At 47.0% G+C, this 27,594-nt stretch overlaps 1 protein-coding gene across 1 annotated transcript in view; it reads right to left on the reverse strand.

Annotated features, from left to right (window-relative positions):
* The window catches only part of Cdcp1 (CUB domain containing protein 1), a 48,780-nt gene that overhangs the window by 3,496 nt on the left and 17,690 nt on the right, over positions 1-27,594 (reverse strand). Inside the window, exons 2-8 of the mRNA XM_046437445.2 lie at positions 21,338-21,547; positions 16,091-16,453; positions 14,993-15,361; positions 8,457-8,678; positions 6,896-7,288; positions 4,545-4,910; positions 2,185-2,272 (exon numbers count right to left, since the gene is read on the reverse strand). Coding sequence (XP_046293401.1) covers positions 2,185-2,272; positions 4,545-4,910; positions 6,896-7,288; positions 8,457-8,678; positions 14,993-15,361; positions 16,091-16,453; positions 21,338-21,547 — 2,011 coding nt within the window. The remainder of the gene's footprint in view (positions 1-2,184; positions 2,273-4,544; positions 4,911-6,895; positions 7,289-8,456; positions 8,679-14,992; positions 15,362-16,090; positions 16,454-21,337; positions 21,548-27,594) is intronic.

Here is a 27,594-nt window from a genome sequence, read left to right on the forward strand (position 1 = left end):
AAGCACATGCTCTATCACTGAGTCACACCCTCAACCCCTCCAATCCTCTTTGATGGATTACCTGGTATCCAATGGTGTGAACACCTGACAATGTCTCCCTCTCTTTCTTACTAGAAACAAATGGTGTCCCAGCTCTTCTAAACCCCATCTGGCTCTGCACACCTGGGGCCAACCTTCTAGAACTCTTACTACTTTCCTGTAGCTAACATTTCATCTTTCTCTCACATGGGTAAAAGCTCTGACCATTTAGATTCCAGGTGGCTGTAGAGGAGACTCAGGAAGGAAGGGTGGAGCTAATTTTCTGCTCGCATTGGGGACAGAAGAGCTTAGCATCCTCAGAGGTTCCTGCGACGGTAACCTCCTAGAGAGGAAAGAGCCAAAACGAAGACAGAATTTGGGCCACGTGCCAGAGTTCCACAATAACGCCATTAACATTTGGAGTGTAATGTTCTCTGGTACTTGGACGTGGCTGGACATTAGCACTCTCTGCCTTAGAAAACAAAGCTTCGCCTTCCGTCTCTGTGAACCAAATAGCAGGGAAGGCTGACTTGTTAGCTGACCAGAGTGATTCGAATGGAGGACATTAGCTCCATTAGCATAATGGACCACATAATGCATGGGGCTGGCAGTTCACTAATTGTGGATCAGCAACCTGAGATAAAAATAAATCTAGAACTGTTAGCTTGTTATGTGGAGTTTCTGGCCAAGAGGATGGGCTCCTAGGCTTCCGGCCTGAGGTCTCTAATGGATGCCCCTCCTTCACACTCCCACCGTGCCTTGCTTGACCTCTCCAAAGCTCTCCTGCATCCTGAACCTGCCTGTGTATTCACCTGCCTCTTTTGTTCCTCTACCCCATGGACAGTAGAAGAGACTGCGTCTTGCTCCTGCTTTTATCCTCAACATCATGCGTGGGTCCTAGTGCTTAGGAGACCCTCAGGAAATACCTGCTCAGTGAGTAAATTGGATGGTGCTGTCTCTGCTGGTTCGTGTTGCAGAATCTGTCCACCCTTCTCCACCAACCTGGAGATGCATGGGCCTATATAAACCTGTCAACACACGGCTTCACACAGACAAGGACCTCGGCAAGGCCAGGGCTAGTGATCCTCAGGCCCAAAGTGGAACAGTTTAGAGATGGAGGCAAGGCTGGACCCCCGCCCCTGCCCAGGTCCCTCCTGGTGAGAAGCTAGGGCTCAGTCTTAACACCAGGCTTTTCTCACTGGGTGGGGCATTCTGTGTGCCCTGGACAAGAGAGTCTCCTAAGAGGAAAAATAACATGACGTTTCATTAAGAGAAGTCCTTCCTACAGCCACATTTCATGGACAAGAGGCCTCTCTAGGACCTGCAAAGAGCCAGGACTTCCTCATCTTTGGGGACATTTCTAGACCATCTCCTTGCAGATGAGGAATTTCAGTTGGTTTGCTCAGGGTTGTGGTTAATTTCAAACCATTTTTGTTGTTGTTGTTGTTGGCTTTTTTTTTTTTTTTTGGAAGGTCAAAACATGCTACAGAAAGCAGATGTCTCTTCTTCTCCCGCATGGTTTTAATCAGAAATATGAGCAGAATTTGTAAAATCTGCAGCAAAGCATGAACTCTGTCTAAAAAAGGTCATTTTCCTTTCATGCAACAGAAGCTGCCCTCCTGAGGGGGTGGAAGGTGGGATGGAGGAGGTCGATGGGTCTTCCTCTCACCCGTAGAGATGCTCTTTTGGTGCTTGTCTGGAGTCTAACAAACAAGCTCAAAGCAGACAGTCTGTCTAATAAATTGCAGGAGAATAAGCAGGGGCAACATGTGTGCGTGTTCCTCTAGGGGAGAGAGAACGTGCAGTTCCAGAGGCCTGGTCTGGCCTGGCAGGGCCTACTGAGCACCTTCCTGCCAAGGTCCCCTTTATGGATCAGTTTAATGAGCAAACAAGAGTGTGACTCACAGGGCTCTTGTGCCCAGGCAGCTAGAAGCTGCGGCCAGAAAATCACGGTGTGTTGCTTTTATTTTTCCTTTATCCCCTCCTAGGATAGGATCTCCTCCCACCCCCCCAAACCATAATTCAGACCTAGCAATATTATTCAACATGATCTTTGTGGGAGAGGAAGGAGAAGCAAGAAAACAAAGCCAATAATTAATACTACATCTGGGCTGGGTGATGGAGGAGACATCAAGTCAGCCAGACAGCTGGAGGGATTCCACTTACTTCCTTTTCACGAAGCAAATGATGAGTCCGAGGGCCAACAGTAGCAAGGCTCCACCTGCCACCACAGTGATGATGATAGCAGTCAGGTCTGTGGGCAGAGACACAAGGAGACAGACGAGACAGGCGTGGTCAGCGCAATGATGAACCCGAGTGGACTCCAGGCTTGGCTGCCCCCAGGCCCTCCCCTTCTGTACCCACATAGTGCTCACATTAGAGGGAGTGTATTTCCTTTCTCCTGAGTTTGGGGTGGCCAACAGAAGGTGGCTGTCTTAGTTCTGGCCTTGATCCTTAAGAAGACTATCAGCTTGCACCTTGTTTTGTAGTGCTGGGGATGGAACCCAGTGGCTTTCACATATTAGGTAAGTACTCTACCACCAAGCTATATGCCTTGTCCACCTTGCATTTTTTCTGTGAGGGGAAGGTAGCTACCATGTTAGAAGTCTGCCTGTGCTGAGACCACCATGCTGTGAGGAAGCCCAAGCTAGCCATGTGGAGACTCCATGGGGGGGAAAAAAAAGTGAGAATCAAGGCCCCAGACATGTCTCCATCCCGGTCAACCTTCAGCTGTTCAAGGCATCTGGCAGGGGACCCAGATGCCCTGGAGTACAGAGGAGCCATCCTGTTGTGTCCTGTCAAGATTCTTGACCCGGAAATTGTGAACCAACAAAATGGTCAATGTCTAAGCCATGACATTTTGGGGTGGCTTGTATGTAGCAACAGACAAGTGGGAACAATTGGGGAGACCTACCAGATCTACTCCAGAGGGTATTCCTGGCCTACCACCAGGTGGGTTCCCCCAGTCACCAGTCTGTCTTGGAGGAGGGAAGAGCAGAGTGGGAGAGAAAGCAGGGAGTCAAGCGTCAAGGGTGAAGGGTGAGGGGCTGGGGATGTGGCTCAAGCGGTAGCGCGCTCGCCTGGCATACGTGCGGCCCGGGTTCGATCCTCAGCACCACATACAAACAAAGATGTTGTGCCCGCCGAAAACTAAAAAATAAATATTAAAAATTTTAAAAAAAAAGGGTGAAGGTTGAGGAGAGGGCTCTTTCATCTGTACTGTCCTTTTCCTATAGCCGAGTAGAAGAAAGAGAAAGTCAATCCAAGGAGCCAAGAAGACAGAAGATGCGCTTCAGAGGAAATAGGAAAAGAAATGATAGAAAATTAATGGAGGAGAGGAGGAGAACCCAGGCGATAACCTGAGGACACGGGAGAAGTTGTCACTCTGGCTTTGGTTCCCATTAGTTCTCTTGCTGCTAAGCAGTTGTGTGACCTTCGGGGGGATATCCAATCCCTCTGGCCTCCAGAAAGGGAAGAGGTCAGGAAAATAGCCTCCATGGTCCTTTAGGCTCCAAAACTCTGTGGCACTCTGGCCATAAGGGGTACACAGGGTCCCACTGCAGATCACCCTGCCATGTAGGCACTTCCTGGAGTCATAGAGGCAAATTCTCCACCCTGCTCTAAGGCCTGCGACTGGGGCTGTTCATGGAGTCCAAAGTTTCACTGGGATGAAGTTAAAAAAAAAAAAAATAGCAGTATTGTATATCTATGTCACATTTTTAATCCCTGGCACTGAATCCCCATGATACTTTTATGATATAGTTATCACCTACTTTACAGATAAAGAAGATCAAAGGAGGCAGAGACTTCCCCCATGTGAGAAAGAGATGAAGAGTACAGAACAGTAGAAGTTCGGCTGAGAAAATCTAGGCAGACCCAACGAATGTGCTAGAAGGGATAGTGCAAAGTTCCCAATTCTGGCTGGCCGCGGTGGGCACGCCTGTTATCCCAGTGCTTAGGAGGCTGAGGCAGGAGGACCTCAGGTTCAAAGCCAGCCTCAGCAATAGCAAGGCGTTAAGCAACTCAGTGAGACCCTCTCTCTAAAAAAAAAGTTCCCAATTCCAGCATCAAGAGACTGTGCATGCTTCTGCGAGTCTCTTGTGGATCTTTCTGCCTCTGTCAAGAGAACAGGTCCAGCTGGAGGATAACAGACCACCTGAAGAAGGGTTAGGTTAGCCTAGTTGTGTCAGATAGCTTGGCTAAACCCCTTACATATGAAAGTGCCCAGCTAAGATCAATAAAATCCTCTAACCAACCTTCAACTGCGTGAATGAGTGAGCCCAATAAGCCCAGCTCAGACCAGAATCACTCAGCCAATGCATGAGCAGTAATAAATGGCTGTTTTAAGTTGCTAACTTCTTGGGTGGTTTGTTATGCAGCATTATCAGTGCAATCACTGACTGATACAAGGACAACCAGGACTCTTTCTATGTTTTCTGACTTCTCTCCCAGGCTTATTCCTAGCTCTTCAGATGCTGGTTTTTTCCTGATCACTACCATCTCTGAAAGACGATGGAAGTTCTTACCCAGGGTCTTTGGGGTGAGAGTCACCCAGAAGAGCAGGTCCAGCTGCTTGCCGCTCACAGGGCTGCAGTTGGAGATGTTGACCCAGAAGTTGTGATAGTGGAAGCTTGGCTTGGGGAGCATGACCTCCTCCAGGTTGAAGATCTCCTCTGGTTGCGACCTCTGCTCCTGGATGATCATGAGCGCCCACCCCGTCTGGCAGACCACGCCGATGCGCTCCTTGAAGAAGGTCAGGCAGGCCACCTGATCACGGGGCACACTGATGTTCCAGGACAAGGAGGAGAGGGCTGGCAGGCCCCGCTCCCAGTTGGGGGTCCTCAGGTAGACCTTGTTCTTTGTGTCTGGGGTCACGGTGAAAATTCCATCCTCTGCAGAAAAGGGAAGGGGATCCAAACAGACACTGTTTCACTTCATCAAGATGGAAATAAAAGAGAAAGGAGGGGTACAGGAGGACATGTTAAATCTGCTAGATTGGCACGGTCCAGCAGAACTTTCTGCAGTGATAACATTCTTGACTCTTTTATTAACATGCTGGGGATCAAAGCTAAGCAAATGCTCCACCACTAAGCTACATCCCTAGTCCCTGGAAATATTCTCTATCTGCACTGTTTAATAGCATTTCCATTGCCACATGTGTGGTTGCCATTGAAATGGGAATAGTTTGAGTACTAAAATTTGGATCTGAAATATCTCCCAAAGGCCCATGTGTTACGGGTTTGGTTTCCAGCCTGTGGCACTATTGGGAGGTGGTGCCAAGGGAACTGGTCCCTTCCTCTTTCTTTGCTTTCTGGCTGCCATGAGGTGAGCAGTTTCTTCTGTCATGTGCTCCTGCCATGATATACTGTGCTGCTTGGTCCTCAAAGCAGCAGGGCCAAGCAACCATGGAGTGAAAACTTTGAAACCATGAGACCAAATAAACCTTTCCTCCTTATAAGTCAATTATCTCAGGCATTTTGTCACAGTGTCAGAAAGCTAACACAATGAGGATTGTGCAATTTAGATTTGTTTACTATTAATTTAAATAAGCACATGTAGCTGATAGTTACTGTTTTAGTCAGTGCAAAATTAGTTCCAGTCAGATTAGGTGTCTAGGTCTTTTGGAAAACACAAACAGAAAACAGTTCAGTTTGCCAAACCTGTGGTTAACTCACTTTCCTTTTAGAAATAATTCTCAACATAGCTAATGCTTGTCTGCTGCCTTGCTCCATTGGGATTGGTATATACCAATTTCTGATTCAGAGACTGGAAAAAAAAAAAAAACCCAAAGAACCCTCATGTTCTGGGAAGAATTCTAGAATCATAAATCTGAAACAGCTTCTAACACATTCATAAATCCATTTCTTACCTTCCGGTGAGATAAAAACCCCACTTTTCCACTCTAATGAGAGTATCTTAATTTCAAAGGTTGCCCAGAGGATTTTCTCTGGTAACCTTGGAGATATCAGGAAGTCTGGACCCATCTTAATCTATGGCTAAAAGTTCATCTCCCTCCCACTCATGCCTCTGAGAACAAAAATACAAAGTAAACCTTAAATAAAGGTCTTGGTCAATTTTGAAATGGCCTCTAATTTAATGGCACTGTTCTCTGAGCAACTTATAATGGCAACTGTGACTTTTAAAATCAACCACCTGGAGGTTACTGCGGTGAGCCATTTAGACCTCATTTATTGCCTCGGACACGAAGACCTTAATCTAACCTTCACCAGGCTGCAGAAAGGGACCCTTGTGCTCCGGGGAGTCACCTCCCTCCCCCAATTCCTCCTCGGGCTCTCTCTCCACCTTGCATCCTGAATTGTAAAAGCAGAATCATAAAAATGTCTGCAAAAGAATTTTTATGTTCCCATCTTAAAAATTCAGGGCTGGGGAATATTTGGTGATTTCTCATTTATGCTCTGCCTGCTTCCAAAAGAGAATTGAACCTGATTATTTGTTCTGCTGCCTACCAACCATTGACTTCAGCTGGGAGAAACATTTTCTTTTTCTTTTCAAACTTCTGGAATTTTCCATCCTAGGTTGATGGGAAAAATTGGAATCAGGACTCGTCATCTTTGAAATCTCTTGTATGAGGATCAGCTCCTCAGTCACCCCTTCTCTCCAAATTGGCAACTTAATTAAGGGACTCACACAACTCAAGATAAACATGGATGCCCTGGGCTGGGGTTGTGGCTCAGTGGTAAAGCACTTGCCTGGCACGCGTGAGGCCCTGGGTTTGATTCTCAGCACCACATTAAAAATAAATAAATAAATAAAAGTATCGTCGTGTCCACCTACAACTTAAAAAGTAAATAAATTAAAAAAAAATAATAAAATTGCCCAAACAAGATGGGAGAGAGAGAGTGAGGGTCCCCCTTACCTTTGAAGTGTGGGGTGAAGGACACGGTTAGGCCCTGCTTGTAGAACTCTTGTTGGAAGCCGGGAGCAAAGGTACGGAGGGTCACGGAGCTGTTCTGCTTCACCTGGATCTGCTCGATAGAGCCTCCAGGGCCAGGGCAGAAGGAGCCGTAGTACAGTTCCTGACCAGGTGTGGCCAGGTGTGTGGCCACGAGGTAGCTGAAGCTGGTATTGCAGACCTTCTCATGAGTGTGCTGTTGCAGCTTCTGTTTGGGCACCAGCACCAGACTGAGCCTGTCCTTGGGCACCAGCAGCTTCCAGGAGAAGTCGTGCAACTGCACGGGCAGCTGGAGGAGGTCACTGGGCACCTGGAGTTGGTAGGACTTCCTGTGGCAGTACCGGTGGTCTGTACAGCCTAGGAGAGAGGCTGGTGGTTCCTATGTGCAGGGATCGGAAGTCGCCCTCCCTGGCTCCCACGCCCGCCCTACCTTCCCCTGCAGACTTTTTCCTTCTGGTCTGTCCCGTGTCACGTCCCTGTGGTCCCCCGTTCCCCCCTTTCTGGCTCCCTGTGTCTGCTTTGCTGGATTTCCCCTGCTCTCTCCCATTCCCACTGTCAGCCATCTGCAGGACTTAGGATATGAGTGCTCTCTTCTTGTTTGCATTGTATCTGAGATGCTAAGTGTGGTGAGGGCAGGCTGTTTGGTGTAGTAGTCACATCTAGACATCTATGAGTGCCACCGGGGAGATCTTTTTTTTTTTAAGAGGTCTAATTTGTTAATTTGTACTTCTAATGGAGAGAGCTGATTTATTTCTTTATTTATTTTTGGTCGTACTTGCATAGAACCCAGGGCGCTTTACCACTGAGCTACATCCCCAGCCTTTTTTATTTTGAGACAGGGTCTCACTAGGTTGCTGAGGCTGGCCTTGAACTTGGGATCCTTCTGCCTCAGCCTCTGGAGTCACTGAGATAACAGGTGTATGCCACCATGTCCAGCTCCTAATGAAGTGACCTTGGCAGTCTACATGTGGGTTCAGCTCCTGCATTGTAGAGACTCTCAGGGCACCCATGACAAAGCTCACAGTGGCTCATCAGGGAGGTGACAGTAGGCACTGCTGCCCTTCATTCATCAAACATTCTTTAAGTGACCAACACATGACCAGCACTACTAGGGATTAAATGGATTTTTTTTTTAAAAAAAATGGAATTAGGCAAAATTCTTCTCAGTCTGATGCAGAGGAGACAGGTGGGCAGTGAGTACGGAAGTGAGGATGCGTGGGCAGATGGACTGGAGTAGGCTAAGCAGAGGAGAGATTTCATCAGAGGGGATCTGGCAGGCCAGCAGAGACATAGCACAGACATAGTAGGGAATTTCAAGGGAGGCACGTTCCAACTGAGCCTGGTCCTAAAGCCGGTGCGTTGCATATGCTCTGTTTCCTTCTTGCTGCCCTTGCTCACCTGCACTTGGGTGGGCATTTCAGATCGGACAATTCCCAACCTACCTAATGAACTCCCCTAAGAAGGGAGGGCGGGCAGGGGCAGAGCTGCCCGCAGCCAGAGACCCATGTACCAGTGAGGGGCGTACTTATGGTTTTCTCTGCGTTCAACCACAGGCGTGTCAGGTCATCGCAAAGGAAGGAGATCTTGTGCTTGGAGCCTGGTGTCAGGGTGACGTTGTCACTGCAGGTCCGAGACTCCAGACACACGAAGCAGCCAGGGACAAATCTGCGGCTCTGTTTGACGGGGCGTGGCTCGATGGTGATTGACATGGTCCGCTCCTGACTCAAGTCAACTATGTAGGTTTTATCTGAAAACACGAATAGAAACGAGGTGTGATGCATGGACCAGCAGCAGCCACTTAAGATGGTAAGAGTCAGTAGTCAACCTCTCCCGAGGAGGAAAGCAGCACAGGGCATGGGTTTTTATTATTAGTGTAATATTGCAATAACTTTCAAAGAAAATTAAAAAGCAGTGGACTTCACCCAATAAAATCAAACATTAGAAATGTGAAATCAACACAAAGTATAAAAGCAAAAAAATAAATGAATGAAAAGATTAAAATATCCGTCAATAATAGGTGCTATAAGTAACAGGGACAAGGGGCACGGGGTGGGGAGGAACATATTGCTGATAGGCAACGATTGAGCAGTTCACAGATGGAGACATCAGTGTCCAGATATTCAAAATATGAAAGGTTTTTAGCGTCACTTGTCACCAGAGAAAGCAAATTAAAACCAAGGGTCTCTTTTCCCCGACTCAGATGGGGAAAACATAAACATATGGGGATATTGTGTGCCAGGGAGGTTAGGGAAACAGGTGCTTCACCCACAAGACTGGCAGAAGCCTGGGTCAGCCTGCATAGTCACTTGAGAAGCAGTGTATAAATGAAAACCTTGCAGCCCTGGGAACTCAGCCGAGTGATGTGATGATGTGTGCCCACATTTTATCTCAGGGCTGTGGAGACCAGAAACCAACTAACACTGGATAGTTGAATAAACTACGGGACATTCATGAATATTATACAGCAGTTAAAAAGACTGAGAGAGATCTAAAAGCCTCCTAGATGTAGTACTGAGCAAATGGCATGTTGTAGCAAATATATAGACTATGATACACGTACTTCCCTTTTCATTTTCTCTAACAGTTATATTTTTAACAGTGAAATCATTATTCTGTCTGCATTATCATGACTGTGTAAACACTATACTAACACAGTGTTCATAGAGTCATATCATGTTGCATACTACGATTACTTTTCCTTTCCTGCCCAGGAAATTTTCTTTTCTCCTTCTCCTCCCCCTCCCCCTCCTCCTCTTTCTCCTCCTTCTTTTTCTTAACAAACCAAACCAAACTCCACTTTCTGGGAGATTTCCTCATCTTTATCTTTCAGCCCCCTTCCATTTTGTATTTCTTGGATTTTTTTCTAAGAGATCCTTTTGAAAGCTCTTTTCAAAACATTACAACCTGGACTAGGCTCAGTGGCCTGCACCTCACCTGTAATCCCAGCAACTTGGGAGGCTAAAGTGGGAGGATTGCAAATTTGAGGCCAGCCTGGGCAAATTAGTGAGACCCTGTCTTAAAACAAAATTTTAAAAAGGCTGGTTCTATGGCTCAGTGGTAGAGTGCTTGCCTAGCCCAAGGCCCTGAGTTCACATCCTCGGCCCTATTTTATTTAGAGAAAAGTCTCACTGAGATGCTTAGCACCTCACTCCTGCTGAAGCTGACTTTGAACTCGCCATCCTCCCGCCTCAACCTCCCAAGCTGTTGGTGTTATGGGTGTGCACAACCACGCCCGGCTGATAGCTTTTTTGTGGTTTTTCTCCATTCAATATCTCCGCCTCCTCCAAGTTACTTTTCTTCTGTTAATTTGTTTTGGTCTTGGTCTTTCTCACTGGCCTTCTTCAGGTGCCTGGGGGTCTGCCTATTGCTCTTACTGATAGAGGACACTGAAAGCTATTTGGAATACCTCTGCTTGTTGATGGAGCTTCTCTGTAGGGTTTTATGGCCAGACTGCTTCCAGTCAAACCACTAACATTATATCTTCAGAAAGTTCAAGGAGGATGCATTACACAGAGGCTAGTAGGCTCCCCCTAAAGAGGATACTGTGGACAGGGTCTCTTGGATTGGTGGGATTCCTTCAGAAAAGAGCCCGTCACTCTAAAAAAGGGAGGAAATGTATGCCTGGCTCAGTGAGGGGAAGGTGGCACGGTAGTTGGTGGGTAACTTCCAGACAACCCAGGCGCTCAGTTTGGTCCCTAAAGCAAAGGCTGGGACCTTTGGGTCAATGACTGTCTTATCTTGTCTCAAGGAGAAACATTATTGCCCTTGGCTGGGGAAGAGCTACAGGAGGCTTGGCACTTGCTGTCAGAGAAGAAGGACCTGGTGTTCTAGTGGCTTCTTCCACTCTTAGCCCCAGTTTGTCCCCTGGTCTGGATCTGACTTGCTACTTCTTGTGCCTTTGTGGGACAAACCAGGTTTCTTTTTTCCCATTGTTGTTTCTGATTCTGCACTTTTGGATCGGATGGATCAGTTACCACTTTACTTTCCATTTCATGAAAAGTTACATAGTTTTCTTTCCATTTCTCTGACTGTTCTGTGCCTTTATGAATATTAAATATTCTTTAAAATGTTGAAAAATACTTTAAAAAATGCTCTTAAAAACCCATTATACTCCTCTAGAGATAGCTCACATTCTCGCTTGAATATGTATTCCTTGCTTTACCCCAAAAGTGGCTCTCTAAACTTGTCTATGTCTTTGGGGGGATGGAGATATATATATATAAACTGGGACTTGAACCCAGGTCTTTAAGCATGCTAAACAAGTGCTCTACCACTGAGCTATGCTTTCAGCCCTTGAAAATTTAATTTTGAGACAGGGTCTTACTGAGTTGCTCAGTCTGACCTCAAACTTGAGATCTTCCTGCCTCAGGCTCCCGAGAGTCTCTGGGATTACAGGAGTGTGCCACTGTACCCAGCTGGCCCAGGGGTTTTGAAGATACCAGTTTGCTTGATATTTTCAGAGAAAGTAAATATATCTTCAAAAATATATCTTCAAGGAGGATACATTACGCAGAGGCTAGCAGGCACCCCCTAAAGAGGATGCTGTGGACAGGAGGTGCACTATTGACTCATGTAATCATCATCTGCAGGGCTACTCCAATCTTCTAGGAATTACACAACAGGGGAGACAGGCCGCATGGTACAAATGGTAGCAACCCCCGGTGTGACATGATAATTCTGTACTATCAAGAGAAAAGAAGAGAGTGCATTATGACGCCCTTAACAGGCAGTTTTTTTTTTTTTTTTGGTGGAGATGCACATGAACTCTTTTGAGCCTCTGAGCTTCACATTTTGTGAGGCAAATCCAGCAGTGGACACATTAGTCACAGCTGGGCACATCCATTATTCCTTTGGGCCTGGGCAGCCTGTACATGACTTACTGTAAAACTGAATGCAGGAGTCCCCCGGGTACACTTGAACCAACTGATATTTTTCAGCAAGCGGAGAGAGGAATGATAGCAGGTTTGGTGGTGGTGATGTGGGGGGGACAATGATATTCAAGGTTAACATATGCCTGGCTGCTCACATTCAGAAATATTTTTGCAGCCTGGGCCCACTTGTGGTCAGGTCTGGCCATGGGATGGCAAAGGGTCTCAGCCGACTGGGTGCCTCCAATGCAGCCCTCTGGTTTTCTTTTCTTTTCTTTTTTCTTTTTTTTTTTTTTTAATATTTTCTCTACTAAATCATCAGCAAGGGAGTTCAATTCTTAAACCATTCCTGTGGTGCCCTTTGGTTTTCTATGGTTGCTGCAATAACCCTCCTCTTTGGCTTGAGAAGGTCTCCTGGCTCTGTGTCCACTCCAGTTTCTGAAGCTCTTCCCTTTGTCTGACACCCTAAGTGTCCAGCCCTCTGGGGGCCCACCCTCTCCTGCCTGTCTTGCCCTTTCAGATGGACTGTGTGCTTGGATGATGCATCTGGATCTTGTGCCACTTGGGATAGGATACTGCCTCATGAGATTGGTGCAATGTTTATGAATTTATGGAGAGGCTGGAATGTGCCAGAAACTGGTGGCTACAGAAAGAGGAACAAGACTGGGTGGAGATTAGTGGGACTCAGCTGTGCAGATGGATAAATACAGCGTGGCCCATGAAGAAGGCAGAGCAGCCACATGGGCTCTTGGGGTACAGTCTTTGGTCTGGGCAGCTGCTCCCTGCTGCTGGGGATGAAGACGGTCCAGTGAGGGCAGCAGGCCCTGGCCTGGGCTCAGGGGGGCACCAGCTGCAGAAGGTTCCCTCTAGCACTTGTGTGAGAAGGGAGGACACAGGCTTGGACCCAAGGGACTCAGTCACCTTGAAGCCCCTCTCCCCTCAGCTTCTACTTGCTCACCTCCAAGCTAAGAAAGCCAGAATTACACCTGGAATCCCTTCCTGTGGTCATGAGGGGGCATGCACTGCCGCACAGATGGGGCCTCTGGGCAGCTTGGGAAAGAGCAGACTCTGCCATGAGTCCTCCCTTGGAATTCTCCCAGCCTGAGGTCTGCAGAGCTCCTTCCAGGAGTGACTTGCTACCGCTTACAAATTACTCCTATTCTGGGCCACAGCCCAATCTCTGGGGACCATCTCCCTATCTTTTCCAACCCTGCATCCTCTTCTTGACCTAGAACCCTGCAGGTAGCATTTAGAGAGGGCCTACAACCTGCTGGGCCCTGGGCTGCCTCAGGTTGGCCTCGTAGCATCCATCATCTCCACCGCACAGGTGAGGAGCTGAGTCATGCAGAAGCAAAGCGGCTTGACCTGGTCACAAGGAAAACAGGGAAGATGGGAGACAGATCCACATGGGCTGACTCCCCAGGTCAGTGCCCTTGCCCACTGGGCACCCTGCCTACAAAACGAGCTGCCATGATCATTTCCTGCATGAAGAACGGGTCAGACAGGTGTGTGGGTGCCCAGGACTGGCTTCCTTGGACTAGTCCTGGAAATGCAGGGCCCACACTGGGGTTCACAGCATCAGAGGGAGCTGCCAGAGCTTTCAGGAGTCCAGCCCACTCTTCTTCTCTCCCCAGAGATATTCCTGCTGGCCAGATCCACTCCTCCTCTAGAACAGTACAGAGCAAACTCGACTCGACAGGCCGACTCTGTGATCCACCTGGCCCCGCAGTTCATCAGTCTCTGTTCATCTCAGAACTGAATCCACTCCCTCCTGGATGCTGTTTATGGCTTGTTTAACAATTTGATTAGTTTTAGAAACCAGCCCAGCAGATGTTACAGGAAACAGAATTCATTAGAGGTTCTCAGCAGCACTTCACCATGACTGAGATGATAAACAAACCCTTCTGTCTTCTAAAACCCAGACCCACTCCATTTCTAGATCCTTTTGCACTGTGTTCCACACTCTGATGACATGACGGTGGCAGTGGAAACAAAATAAATGTCTCAGGGGACACACTTGAATATGCATATTTGCACACATACATGTGTACATATATGTAAGTGTTTATGGCATGTGTACACACACACATACATACATACACACATGCAAAAGAGTGGCAAGAGGACATTCCCAGTTCGAGTTGAGCAGTTTCTTGAGAAGATCCCATGCTATCACTTTTTCGATGTTTATATGCTCTGCAGAAAGATATAGGAAGCCATTGCATGTCCCCACCTAATGTTTCTGCCTGGCTCTGCCCTTTTCCTAGAGTGAATGATAATAAAAACAAGAATGAGAACCAGCCCTCGGGACAGAGCCCACCCTCAGTGCGTGTCAGAAGTGTCCTCTTGAAGACCACCTGTCATAACTCACTCCTCCCCAGACTTCAGTGCATGATGGGCCCAGGTACAGACACTGACTCCTCCGCTTTGATCTCAAAAGTCACAATGGTGCCAGGACGAGGGTGAGGCTCCTCCGAGTGGGTGCCTCCTTAAATTTTGCATCCTGGTCCCTTGAACACACCCAATCCTGAGCTTGACTCTCCACCTCTAGGTTCATGGTGTCTCAGCAATGTCTGTGGAATAGTGTCCCATCTGCCTAGAGCTCAGTACGGTCCAGAGTGGGCTTGCTCTGCTCCTGATAAGCTGTGTGACATTAGGCTGGTTTCACAACCTTTTTCATAACTTTTCTGAACCTTCTGGTTTTTCATTAATAAAAGATCATTCCCGTCTCCCCTACAGGGCCGCAGTAAGGATAAGGATGCTGTGTAAGTGTTTGGCACAGGGCTTGACTTGCAGTGAGTGTCCATGGTAGGGGGTGCTCAGCTAAAAAACTGTTAGTTGTCATCATCATGACTGACGGTGCTGGTGACAACTCATTCATGCTGCAGGGTCAAGACCTGAGGTCTAGAAAGAGGCTTTCCCTGGGTTTCATTAAAAACAACTTAGCACCCTGAATGCAAGATCACGTTTGCTGCTTGCTTATTGAGCTAAAATGAAACTGCATGCTGGGTGTTCACCAGAGAGCCTCTTGTTACCTAGCAACCTACTTCCTGAAACTCTTCTAGGGGCCAGAGTCCAAGTGCTCCAGGAGCCCGATGAGAAACAGGCAAGGGACCCCACCCAAGCCGACTGGGGGGGGGGGAATCAGAGAGGGTGTGCAGGAGATGGGGAGAGGAAAGCCAGGCTTACTTACTGCTTTCATTTTGTGGATGTTGGACTAAAACTTGAAATTGCAGTCGCAGGATCCCTGGATTCTGGGCGTCTTGGTCACAGCCCTGCAGGGAGAGATTGAAGTTCCCAGCCATGTTCCCGGGCTGCTTGTCCTCCAACTTGAACACCTCGGGGTTGGTGGTGGAGCCTGGGATGTAGTACTCCACCCGCTCCTCCTTCTTCTCACAGTTGGAGACGTTGAAGGTGAGGAAGGTGACGCTGGCCCGCAGGTGTGCGGGGACCACAAACTGCCACGTCATAAGCTCATCCTCGGGGAAGCCTTCTGGGTAGTTGGCAGACATCAGGGTGGCCGAGCCTTCCCCTTCAAACACAGACTCGATGATGCACAGGCCTGTTGGGAATGGAACCCGACCAGAAAGAAAAGGAGGTGACTACACAATCACAGTTCCCAACTCCTAGGAGTGAGTTTGGATGTATGTTTACACTCAGCAGGGGAAAAGCCCTACTTGGTGGACTGTGCCCATTTCCTTGGTGTAAATACTCCCATGGCTGACTTCAAGCTTCCAACACAACTGGATACAGAGTCGGGCAACAGACAACATTATATTGTATGTCTGCCAAAAAGATAGGATAGTCATAAATAACCTGGAGATCAGAGATCATAGTAAAATGTAGTAAAATAATTAGGAAGTGATGAGCTGGGCGTATTTATTACCTTTGCTTCTAAAATGCTTTATTGAATTGTAAGTTTATACAATGTTATTGCTGAGACCGACTCTGTTTAACATCAGCTCACAAAATTCCAGAACACTTAAGGAGCAACCCCCAGGAGCCATTGTGAGTGTATAGAAAATGTGAGGGAGACACAGGTAGGGCAACCAAGTTTGTGAAAATAAATATCATATGCAGGCAGGACAAAGAAAAGAGATGTTCTGTTTGTTTAAGAGAGAAAGGAGGCTCTCACAAGTGGCCCGAGTGGCTTATAGGAGCATGGGATCTTCCTTGAGGGCGTTAGTTGACTGCTACAGAATGGCCGACCATGTGCCATCCCTGCCCTAGAAAAATGGCGGCCACTTCCTGTGTTTCCATCTACCCACTAGGGAGGGAGGGGTGTGCTCACGTTTTATAGACGAGCGGTTGGCAATGCTGAAGCCAGAGACATTTCGGGGGTGGAACCACGGCAGGTGCAAGGCCATCTTCACTCCCTCCTGCATCTTGATCCGGGACACAGTGCCATTGCTGCAGAAGATGCCGATCCTGACTACAGTGGCATCGATGCGGCCACTGATGGAGTGAGTGACCCCGTCGGCACAGCTCTCCCCGGGCCCGATCTGCCTCAGGCGTGGGAGAGAGAACTGCAGCTCCAGGCCGATGCGCTTGTGAGCTTTGACGTCCCAGATGAAAGTTCTGTTGAGGGTGGGCAACGTCGATGTCGCGGGCTGAAGCTGAACCTCCCCAAAAGGACAGGGGCCTGACATGCAGTCTGCAAGAATCCACAAGAGCAATTTTGATCATGGATGTTGTAAGGCCACATGCTGCTCCTCTCAGCCCCCTGGAGCGGACCCTCTGGGGCTCTGCCCAGGTGGCTTTTACCAGCAGGTGCACTCACTCCCCAGCTGCTGCGGGTCTGGGGAGAGCCTCAGCTGGGTCTGGTCTAAGCCTCAGTTTTTTGACCAGAAAAGTCTAAGAGGTTTAGCTGCCCCCTCACTCCCATCCCAAGGCAGGAGTTGCAGTCCTCAGCCAATAACTGCTTGAGGCAGGACCAAAAAGCCTGATATCCTGCTTTGAGTGGCATGACCCGGGGTGCCATTCATGCTCCAGCACTCTCCGTGAGAACAGGCTGAGGCCAGATGTTAGCTGAAACCACATCTGTGCTCACTTCCCCCTGGCTTTTCCTGCTTCCCTCACTTTGGGTTTCTTCTGGGAACACTCTTGATAAATGACTTAAACAAAAACCCTTGTCCCAGGCTCTGCTTCCAGGGCATCCGACCCAAGATGCCTCCTAACTACTGTGTTTTCCTGACCAAGTGGAGCCCGGCTGGTGGACCTCTGACCAGACCTTACTGGAGGCCAGAAGAAGCTGCGTGCAATGAAGTCCGTGCTTTGGGATGTCCAACTTCCCCTATTCTGAGTTCTGGTTTCACAATTTCTAGGGCGCAGTGCCAAGATCCACCTTTTACACCTGCGTTCCCCATCAATATTCTCACCCACATGCTGAGGTGTGCACCCCAAGTCTACAACTCCCGGGTGTCTGGAGCCTGCAGCAAAGTGATCTTCCTGTTGTGTGGCTTTATGGGAGTGTTTTGTGCCACTGTAGTTGAATTCTGAAGTGCTCACAACTAATGACACCCTTTAAAGTATTTTGTTTCCCAAGCCTTTTAAAACAAAGTGAAACACATTACTATCAAGGAAGAAATAAGTGGAGACAGGTGATAGAAAGCAGGCACTTCAGTGCACAGGGGTTCTGAAGGATGTGATGGCGTTTGTAATAATAATCTGTAAATATTTAAATATTTATTTCTGTTTTTTTTTTTTGTTGTTGGGGGGTAGGGGGATTGAACCCAAGGGGTGCTTGATCACTGAGCTACATCCCCAGCCCTTTTTATTTATTCATTTATTTATTTAGAAATAGGGTCTCTCTAAATTGCTAAGGGCCTTGCTAAATTGTCCAGGTTGGTCTTGAACTTGCAATCCTCCTGACTCGGCCTCCCCAGTTGCTGGGATTACAGGTGTGCACCACCATGCACAGCTATTCCTGCTTTTGTGGATTGTTTGAAAGGACTGTTGACTTCAAATAAAATGACAGGTGAAATCTGGAGCTGTCTAGCACTTCTGAAGTCATCCATGCCAAACCTCTCAGTTTTGCAAAACAGCCCCGGAGTCCAGGTGTCTTGGGTCTAACCACTTGCAGTACACATCAATGCCAGGACAAAGGCCCAGTCTGTGTTTGATCAAGCACGAGTTTGCCAATGCACTCTGCAGCCATATCAATAAAACAGGGTTAGATAAAGAGGTGACTAATGTGGCTGAAATCAGACTTTCTGTGTTGGTAAAGATAGTACCTATTTGGGGAGCTCATGGAAACTTGGTTGTTTATATTAAGCCACCTCTTAGCTGTCCATGCATATGCCCACTGTGTCCAGGGTAGCATTACTTGGGCTCTTCTGGGTTCTGTACTCTTGGGGAATCATTTATTCCTATTAAAGCTCTCAGCCCTGGTTCCACCCCAGACCCTCCTGGAGAATATTTTTAAAATATGCATGCTTGGACCACCCGAAGGATTCTGACTTAATTCCATATCAAGGACCCAGGGTTGAAAGGCCCTCCCACCTCCCAGCCTCAGCTCTGCCACCTGCCATGGTACTGAAAGAGCTAGGCTATGAACACAATTTTTCATTCATTACTTTGGGGGTATTGAGGATGGACCCAGAGATAAGAATAGTCCAGACCAGTCACAGAGTGGCATGCCTGTAAAACCAGGAGGTCAGGAGGCTGAGATAGGAGGATTGCCAGATCAAAGCCAGCCTCAGCAAAAATGAGGAGCTAAGCAACTCAGTGAGACCCTGTCTCTAAATAAAATATAAAATAGGGTTGGGGTTGTGGCTCAGTGGTCGAGTGTCCCTGAGTTCAATCCCTGGTACCTTGGAATAGTCCAAATGACCCGCATGGCTCCACACCCTCTGGTGTGGCTCCCGCATTCTGTCCACTGCAAAAAATTTTTAAATAACTTAAAGGAATATAGGAATATCCAGAGGAGGGAGAAGTGTCATTTCTGAGGTGATTGACAACCTGCTTTTTTCCTGTAGATGTCTACATCCATTAACTTGCTTGGGACTATTGAAGACGGGACGAGAACTGAGATGTAATTTCCCTTGAAACTTTTTGTTGCTTACCCAGAAAAGGAAGTGAGGGGGCGGGCAGACCACTGGATTTGATTCCAGTGTCTAGATTGGTTATTTTAAAAATTGATTTTTCCCTATCACTTTCAAAAGTTAAGAGCATGCATTTTTACTACCTAGCAAATAGCGTGGGCAAACTGGGGCTGAAAGGCAGAATATATTCAACTGTTTGTGACATGTCATTTGTTAGCTTTTTCAAAAAGGAAGTCACTTTATTGAACTGATTCTGAAAGTGAGCATAGGATGGGGGTGGAGCTCAGTGGCAGAGGGCTTGCCTGGCAAGTGTGAGCCCCTGGGTTCTATCCCCAGCAACATAGAATAGAATGGAATGGAATAGAATAGAAATGAACACTTGTTAAAAAAAGAAAGAAAGAAAACAAAGGACAGTACAGAAGGATAGAAAGAAGAAAGCGAAGGTCACCTGTTCCTTTCCCCCATCCCCAGTAGATATAGTATGGGATTAGCATTTTGTTCTTTATCTCTCCTGACTTTGGGCTCTGTATGATTACGTGTATGCGTGTGGGTGTGCATGTTATGTGTGTGCTCATTCACATAATGCAACAAACTGTTCTTCTGTATAGACTGTATTGTTCTTTTCTTTTCTTTTTTTTGGTACTGGGGATTAAACCCAGGGGTGCTCAACCACTGAGCCACATACTCAGCCCAGCTCCCCACTTTTTTATTTTTTAATGTATGTTATTTAGAGGCAGGGTCTTGCTCAGTTGCTTAGGGCCTCATTAAATTGCTGAGGCTGGCTCTGAACTCATGATCCTCTTGCCTCAGCCTTCTGCATTGTTCTTGATGGAACCAAACTACCCTTGGCGTCTTTCCATGACGAATACACAAACTTAACATTCTTTTAATGGCGACACACCATTCCACTGGATTCTTAAAGTATACTGATATTCTACTCAGCTCTGTAAAGGCTTCAATGAGGCTTTAATTGCCATCAATTTAAACTGATAAATTAATCTGGGGGAGAATTGATGCTTTAAAAACACTAAGTGTTTTTTGTCAAGGAATGTGATAGCTCTCTTCTTTTACCGAAGTCTTTTCTTTTGTCTTTCCGCAAAATTTTCCATTTTGCTTCAGACATATTGTGTGTCCTTGTTAAGATTATCCATAAATATTTAATTAGAAATTCTGGATAATGGAGACCATCAGCTTGCAGGATGGGAACTCCTACCCTGTTCTTTGTTTTATTTATTTTTTTTTTTAATATTTATTTTTTAGCTTTCGGCGGACACAACATCTTTGTTTGTATGTGGTGTTGAGGATCGAACCCGGGCCTCACGCATGCCAGGCGAGCGCGCTACCGCTTGAGCCACATCCCCAGCCCCTGTTCTTTGTTTTATTGGTAACACTTCTGTGTCTGATGAATATGGCGTGCACCAACTGCGCCCAGCAAATATAGTTTTTTAAACTATAGCTCTTTTAATGCTCTCACTGTCATTAATATCTACTAACTCTTATTTGGCATGCCGATTGGGAAACCAGAAATTTTGAAAGCTCCCCACCCCTGCCTGCTTCCCATATCAACCTGCTATCCCAAGCTCAAATTATGAATAATAAAAATATCAAATACACATACTTTGAATTCTTGTGTTATACATTTTCAATCCATTATTTTATTTCATTCTCCTAACCAACCTTAGTGGTTTGGTATGATGACTCTTATTTCATAGATAAGAAAACGAAGGCACAAAACAGTCGAGTAACTCATGTGAAGCCTCAGGATAGGTCACATGACTCAGCCCTGGAGCTTGAAGCTAAATCCAGCTCGACCACTCTCTAAAGCTGGTTTATTCCTGGTGCTTGCGGACACATGGCCCCTCTTACCTCCTCAACCTTCTGATTCCTTTTGCTTCCAACTCTGTTATGGGTTGAATGTGTCTCCTCCAAAACCCGCAGACTGATGGAGCCCTCTTGGATGGGCTTGGGACCCCTCTAAAGAGCTTAAGGTTGAAGGGAGAGCTCTCTTTCTCTCCTGCCTTGCCACTTGCTATACCTTGACCTCGGGCCTCCCAAATTCCAGAACCGTGAGAAAATGAATCTCTGTTCTTTATAAATCACCCAGTCTCAGGGATTCTGTTATAGTAGCACAAATGGACTAAGGTGAACTCCCTTGACTTTTGCTGACCTGAAGATCTGCAGCTCATGGGCCTCTCTGGGACTCCATGAAGAGACCATGTGGCTTAGTGGTTAAGGACAGACTCTGGATCCAGAGTTCTGGGCTCCTCCCCTGGCCTGCGACTTACTAGCTGTGCCATCTTGGACAAGTCCTTCTCTGGGAACGTCTCAATAGAGATCTTCTGGAGACCAAACAAATTAACCTGTGTAAGGCACTTAGAACTGGCCACACAAGAGCTGGACAGGGAGAGTGCAGAGCCCACCTGTCCAGCTTCATGGGGGAAAGAAGGGCAGGGAGGGGCGGAGCCATAGCCCAGAGCTCCCGAGGGGCAACTTACCGATATTCTTCTGGATCTCCATGACAAAGTGGTTCTGTGGGTCCTGGCAGCTAAAGGTAAAGACCATTTTCTCTCCAGCTTTGATGAACAACACAGTCATATGCCTTTTAGAAACGATGATGAAGCAGGGCTTCGCTGGTGGAGCTGATGTCCCCCGCTTTATGAGAATGGTAATGTTGCTTCCTTGGGGCAGAGCAATCTCAGAAGCCTCTGGAGGGAGGAAGAAAGATGCAGTGAGCGGATGCTTAGGTCTGCACACCTGCCCACCTGTCAGCTGGCTCAGGGAGGATGCCCTCTCTCACACCTCGTGCCTTCCCTCCTGGTCTGATGGTGCAAACCAACAGCGCTGACATTGCTGGCACCAAAGAACCAGTGCACTGCTGGCCGGGCACGAACATCTGTCTGTCTCTTCTTTGGATTATTGATTTTGCTACAAGTTAAAAACCACGTCCCAGATATCTTGAGCAATTTGTTTTCAGATACCTGACTTATAGTATTAAATAACGACCAGAGTCATTTTCACTTGTCTTTTTATTGGCAGGGAGGAGAACTGGGGATTGAACTCAGGGGCACTCAACCACTGAGCCACATCCCCAGCCCTATTTTGTATTTTATTTAGAGACAGGATCTCACTGAGTTGCTTAGCACCTCACTTTTTGCTGAGGCTGGCTTTGAACTTGTAATCCTCCTGCCTCAACTACCCAAACTCCTGAGATCACAGGCATTCGCCACCATGCCCGGCTCCACTTATCTTCTTGATATGACTGTAGAAGAAACCATCTGTCTTGATTTTGGATCTGGGACGCTTCCCAACAGCTCACGTGTTGCAGGCTTGGTCAGAGGTGGAGCCTTCAAGAGTGCTCTGATCTCATTGGTAGCTTAAGGGGCTATTAGGAGGTGGGCTTAGTTAGAGGAGGAAGAAGGTCACTGGGGGTGTGCCCTTGAAGGCTACATTTGTCCCCAGCCCCTTCCTCTCTTCTTGCTTCCTGGCTGTCATGTGCTTCTGTTACGATGGAAGGCTTCACTGCATGCCCAGAAACTATGAAGCCAAGTGATTATTGACTGAAGCCTCTAAAACCCTGAGCCAAAGTAAATCTTTCCTCCTTCAAGTCCATTTTCTCTGGCATTTTGTCACAGTGACAGAAAGCTGACTAATACCCCAGTGAAGAGGCACGTTTATCTGCAAAGAGCCACTGTCTCCTGCTGTAGCACTTGGCACATCCAGAACATACATATATATAGGAGTAGGGTGGGGGTAGGAAGATGTTTGCAGAAATTAGAAGTAAACATACTTCTGATGTTTACTCATTGATACTACTGTATCAATGAGCTTGGAAAGTTAAAAAAAAAAGCTATTACCTCAGATTGGGATTCAGCAAAAACACTTGAGCAAATAATACTAAGCCAATGAGGTGGGGACTGGTTACTAAGCAGAGGAGTGCCTGTGTCATCATGAGGCCGTGCTCATGAACAAGCCCAGTCTCTATCCTACTTGATTGCTTGATTAATGTTTAAATGCTCTAGACCAAAGGGGAAGAGCCCTTCTTAGCAGCCCCTGCCCTGGTCTTGATTGTAGGGTTCTGATCGTAGGCAGGCTGGTCTGGGAGCCGAGGGGGGTGGGATAGATGGTTGTAGGTAGGTCCTGTGGAGGGAACCCGGGGCCCACACAGACTGATGGAACCACAGTACCAGCATGGGGGCTTCTGTCTCACCCTGTTCTGGCATAAAGACATGGTCAATCAGTACCAGTTATGGAGCCTGTACACATAAGGTGCTCAAAAGAAGTCAGTGAGTAGACTGCAATCTACCAAGAGCTTTTCATTTCTCAGCTATGATTTTCCCCGTTTCTTTTAAAATCAACTTTTTTGAGGCATAATTTACATACATTTAAAAGGATTCCCTGATTGTAACGATGATCGTGACCAAAGTCACAATGAAGGGACTGTTCTGGGTCTTGACTATGGTGGCGACTACCTGCTGTATATAAATGCCCAAATCCATCACAATGCACATGGGGAGTGGTGGTGTTCATTTTATATATTATTTTAATAGAAATGAGGAGAAGTGTTCAAAAGAGTGTCTGTCTACACAAAAAAGGCATTTAATAAATGAACAGTGGAATAATTATGGATATACCTAAATAAGGTTTAATAATATTTTGGGTGGTGATGGATTGGCAATGTGGCTCAGGGGTAGAGCACTTGCTTCCCATGCACAAGGCCCTGAGTTCAAACCCCAGTACCACACACAAAAATAATATTTTGGGTGGGCCTTACTGCTCTCAAAGTACATGCAATATTTTCAAATCTTTTAGAATTAGATTCAGAGGAGACCAAAGCCAAGCTCACCAAAATATCTCCACTCAGTTCTTTCCTGTTTTCAGCTAGGTAAGTAGCCCAAATAATTCTGGGTATGTGGTAGTCCATTGTAGTATTAATGATGACCAAAGGAAAAGGTCTAATCTCTTCAATAAATTCATTTTAAAAGAATCTTTGTAATTTTTTATTCAATCAACATTTTCTAGGTTCATAATGTATTCTAGGGACCATACTTAGTATATAACTATTTAATGACAAAAACAGCCAGAGTTTGCTCTCAGAAAGTTCACAGTGTAATTTATCAATTTTAAAAATGACAAAGTTCCTGCCAGGCACAGTGGCGCATGCCTGTAATCCCAGTGGCTCAGGAAGCTGAGACAGGAGGATTGTGAGTTCAAACCCAGCCTCAGCAAAAGCGAGGCTCTAAGCAATTCAGTGGGACCCTCTAAGTAAAATACAAAATAGAGCTGGGGATGTGGCTCAGTGGTCGAGGACCCCTGAATTCAATCCCTGGTACAAAAAAAAAAAAAAAAAAAAAGAAAAAATTTTCAGACCTGGCTGGCCTCGAATGAAACCTGGTAATCTGCATTGAAAACTCCTCTTTTGGTGGAGGATGAGAGGTAGGAATTCACTTTTATTATTATTATTTTTCCATGTGGAGAGACAACTTTCCCAACTCTAATTATTGAACATATCAGTGTCTTTCCTTCATGAGTTACTAGTGCTGCCTTAGTTATTCGTATGTTTCATTGTGGGGTCTAAAGAATCCAGATTTCCATGCAAACTCATTTTGCAAACAAGGATGATGGAAACCTTTACAAGGACTCACTCTTGGAGCTCTTGCAACATGTCTACTGTGTGCTGACCTGGATGTGAACAACCCAGCAAGTTCTACTCTGTCCTCCAGGGACCCAGACCAGAGAACCTGGGCTTGAGTGATCCGTCTGGCATACAGAGGGGACACTAAGCTAAAGACTGTATAGCAGAGTCTCAGCACCTCTGCAGCAGGAGGGGGTGGTGTGTATTATAGGCTGTAGGGTTACAGTCCAGGATGCATCACCCACGTGGCTGCCATTTGTAACTGCCCCTCATCCCAAATGATGAAGAAGTGAGATGGGGTGGTGGTGGGGGGGGTAAGAAGATGATTCCACCCCATACATACTTGAGATGGGGACTCCTGCTGCTCATCAACTCCACCTCTCTGATTATTTCACTGTAATCAAAGGAACAGAGACCCGGCCACATAGGTAAAATAAGTTCGTTTGATCACGGATGCTTGGAGTTTCAGCACACGGTGCTTGCTCATCCCCCTGTTCCTCGCTCACCACCCCTCTTACACCTTGACCCTGCAAACCCCAGCAACTTGGAATAAAATCTCAGCCTCCCTCCCCCCTCCCCCATGGGGTCTGGCACATCTGAGCACTTGACAAATGGCCTGTGGTTTAAAGGAAATGGGTGGGAGTTTTCTTCTGTATCTCTCTCTTTCACCTCCCTGAGAACATTGTATTCATTGGTCTGATATTTCAGATCTGTGCTTCCAGTTCAGAGAAACTCAGACAGTGTTCCAAGTTCTGGTGTGATTGCAAGATCCTCCGGACTGAAAGAAATCAAGGTCACCTTCTCAGTGGCTGCTCCTAAACTCCCAGGCTTGGGGCATTCAGGAAGGAGTGTGGGGCACCAGGCTGGGCCCCTGAGTCCCGGCTCTCTCTTCAGAGCCCCACCTCCGGCTCCTTATTATGCTAATTCCCTCCCACCAGGAACTTCTCAGGTGGGAATGTCCAATGGCTTTAATCACCATTCATTATTCACCTTGTCACAAGACAGTCCATAAACACTCCTTGCTATTTCTTCTCCCTCCTCTTTATCTTTGCAATAGTAAGAGAAACAGGAAACATATGCAAAAAAAAAAAAAAGGAGATTCTACCAGATAAACACCAGGGGAGTCATCTCTCCCAGATTTGTCAAATACAGTTTAAAAGACTGACAGATATCACTGAAACAGTTTTAGATGTGTCAGAACTAGTGCCTCCATTGTGGATGTGGTTTTTGGTGGGGCTTGGTTCTCATTCACTTTCTCTGTCCAACGACAATGAACTGAGCAGCTCCCTTACAATGAACTGTAAAGGTTTCATTGTCCTTGTTTGCAAAATGAGTTTGCATGGAAATCTGGATTTTGTAGACCCTAAAATGAAACAAACAACTAAGGCAGCGCTAGTAACTCATGAAGGAAAGATACTGATATGTTCAATAATTAGAGTTGGGACCGTTGGCTCTCCATATGGAAAAATAATAATAATAAAAGTCTAACCAGGGACTGGCTAAGCTCGGGCACCCGGGAGACAATGTTAATGGCACAGTGCTCTGGGGGAGTACCCAGGAGGCTGAGGGAGACAGACTCAGAAACCAAGGAGTTTAGGTGTGAATCAGTGTGGCTGATCAGTCACAGCTGGTGTGGGAGTCAGATCCTAAAGCAAGCAGAAAACCACCGATGGACAAAACAGCCCTGTGGCCTCTTAGGAAGATGTCATGTTGTAGACCAGCTTCCTCACGCTCCAGGTATACGTATAGAGAGAGCATCTCCTGCTTCCACGCAGCAGACAGATCCCAGTTTCTCAGGCTGTGCACCTGATTAATAACGATTTGCTTTGAGGGGCTGGTTTGCAAAATATAGTTCATTGATTGTGGATGCTCATTCAGAGCGTGGGATGCTCACACCAGGAACAGCCGGAGGAAGTGACACCTGCAGAGTGACAGCAATTCACCCTCTGCCTCAGATCCCCTCACACCATTTAGGACCTCTCTCTACCTTCATTCCCTGGCAGGAGCAACTGCTGAATTCACATAAATTGAATGTACATTTGTTGATCTCTCTGCCCACCAGACTCCACGAGATAATCAGTAAGTTGAGGGCAACAAGGAAGTTCAAGTGTTCTGAAGACACGGGGTGGGGGGGGGCATTGGCTATCTGGAGGTGGTAGTCAAGGAAGGTTTCGGGCCTGGAAAGGGGAACAGGCATTTTCCAGCTGGTGATAGTGAGATGGGTGTCAGAAGGATAGGTGGGAGGAGCCACAGGGGCAAAGACGTGGAGTTGTGAAGATCATGCTTCTTTGGAGCTACCTCACAAAGTTGGTGTAGGGGATAGAAGTGTTGGAGAGGGGAGCAAGGGCTGGGCACAGGCCAGAGTTTGGGACCAGCCCATCTTAGTAGCTGCATGCAGTGGTTAAGAGTGCAGATTCTAGAAGCAGGCTGCCTAGGTCCTACCACTTATGCTGTGTCTGCTTAGGCAAATTCCTCAGCTTCTCTGAGCCCCACTTTCCCCAACTGCAAAGGGTAGATACCCTGCAAAGGGTAGATACCCTGAATGAGTTAACTACCTATAAAATGCTCAGAATGGTGCCAGGTAGTTAATCAATATTAGCTGTTATTGTTTCGATATTGTTAATGATGGGATATTCCAACAGCTAGTCCTAGTGATGAGCACCATTGAAGGGTATTCAGAGACAAGCCCAGCATCTGCTGCGCTGAGTCTAACCAGAGTCCTGATTGGCTGGGTGGCCTAGGTGAGGCAGGGAGGATACCTAGAGGGCAAACTGTGAACAGGAAGGTACTCACTCTCAGAGCTGTGCAAACGTGATTGCCCTCTTCTGCATGTCTTACCAGCCTCATCTGGTCCTGGCCCTGCCCACTGGTCAACAAGCCCTTCTATAACTAGTGACTCATGTGACTCCTACACTTCAGAGACTCAGAGATGTGACTTAACCAAGTTTGCTGAGCTCAGGAAGCAGCTGGGACCTTCTGGTTCAACCTTAGTGCCCCTGCTGTCTTCATCCCCCCAGGGGACATACTGAACTGCCTCCTGCAAGTTGCTGGGGTGACTTGGTGCCTTGGTCAAGTCCCCAGCAGAGGAGGGGCTGCTGCAATCCTCAGTAAGTGAAGGGA

Source organism: Marmota monax, unplaced genomic scaffold, assembly GCF_021218885.2.
Source record: "Marmota monax isolate L192 unplaced genomic scaffold, Marmota_monax_Labrador192_F-V1.1 WCK01_AAM20220418_F8-fsc00021, whole genome shotgun sequence".
Taxonomy (NCBI): Eukaryota; Metazoa; Chordata; class Mammalia; order Rodentia; family Sciuridae; genus Marmota; species Marmota monax.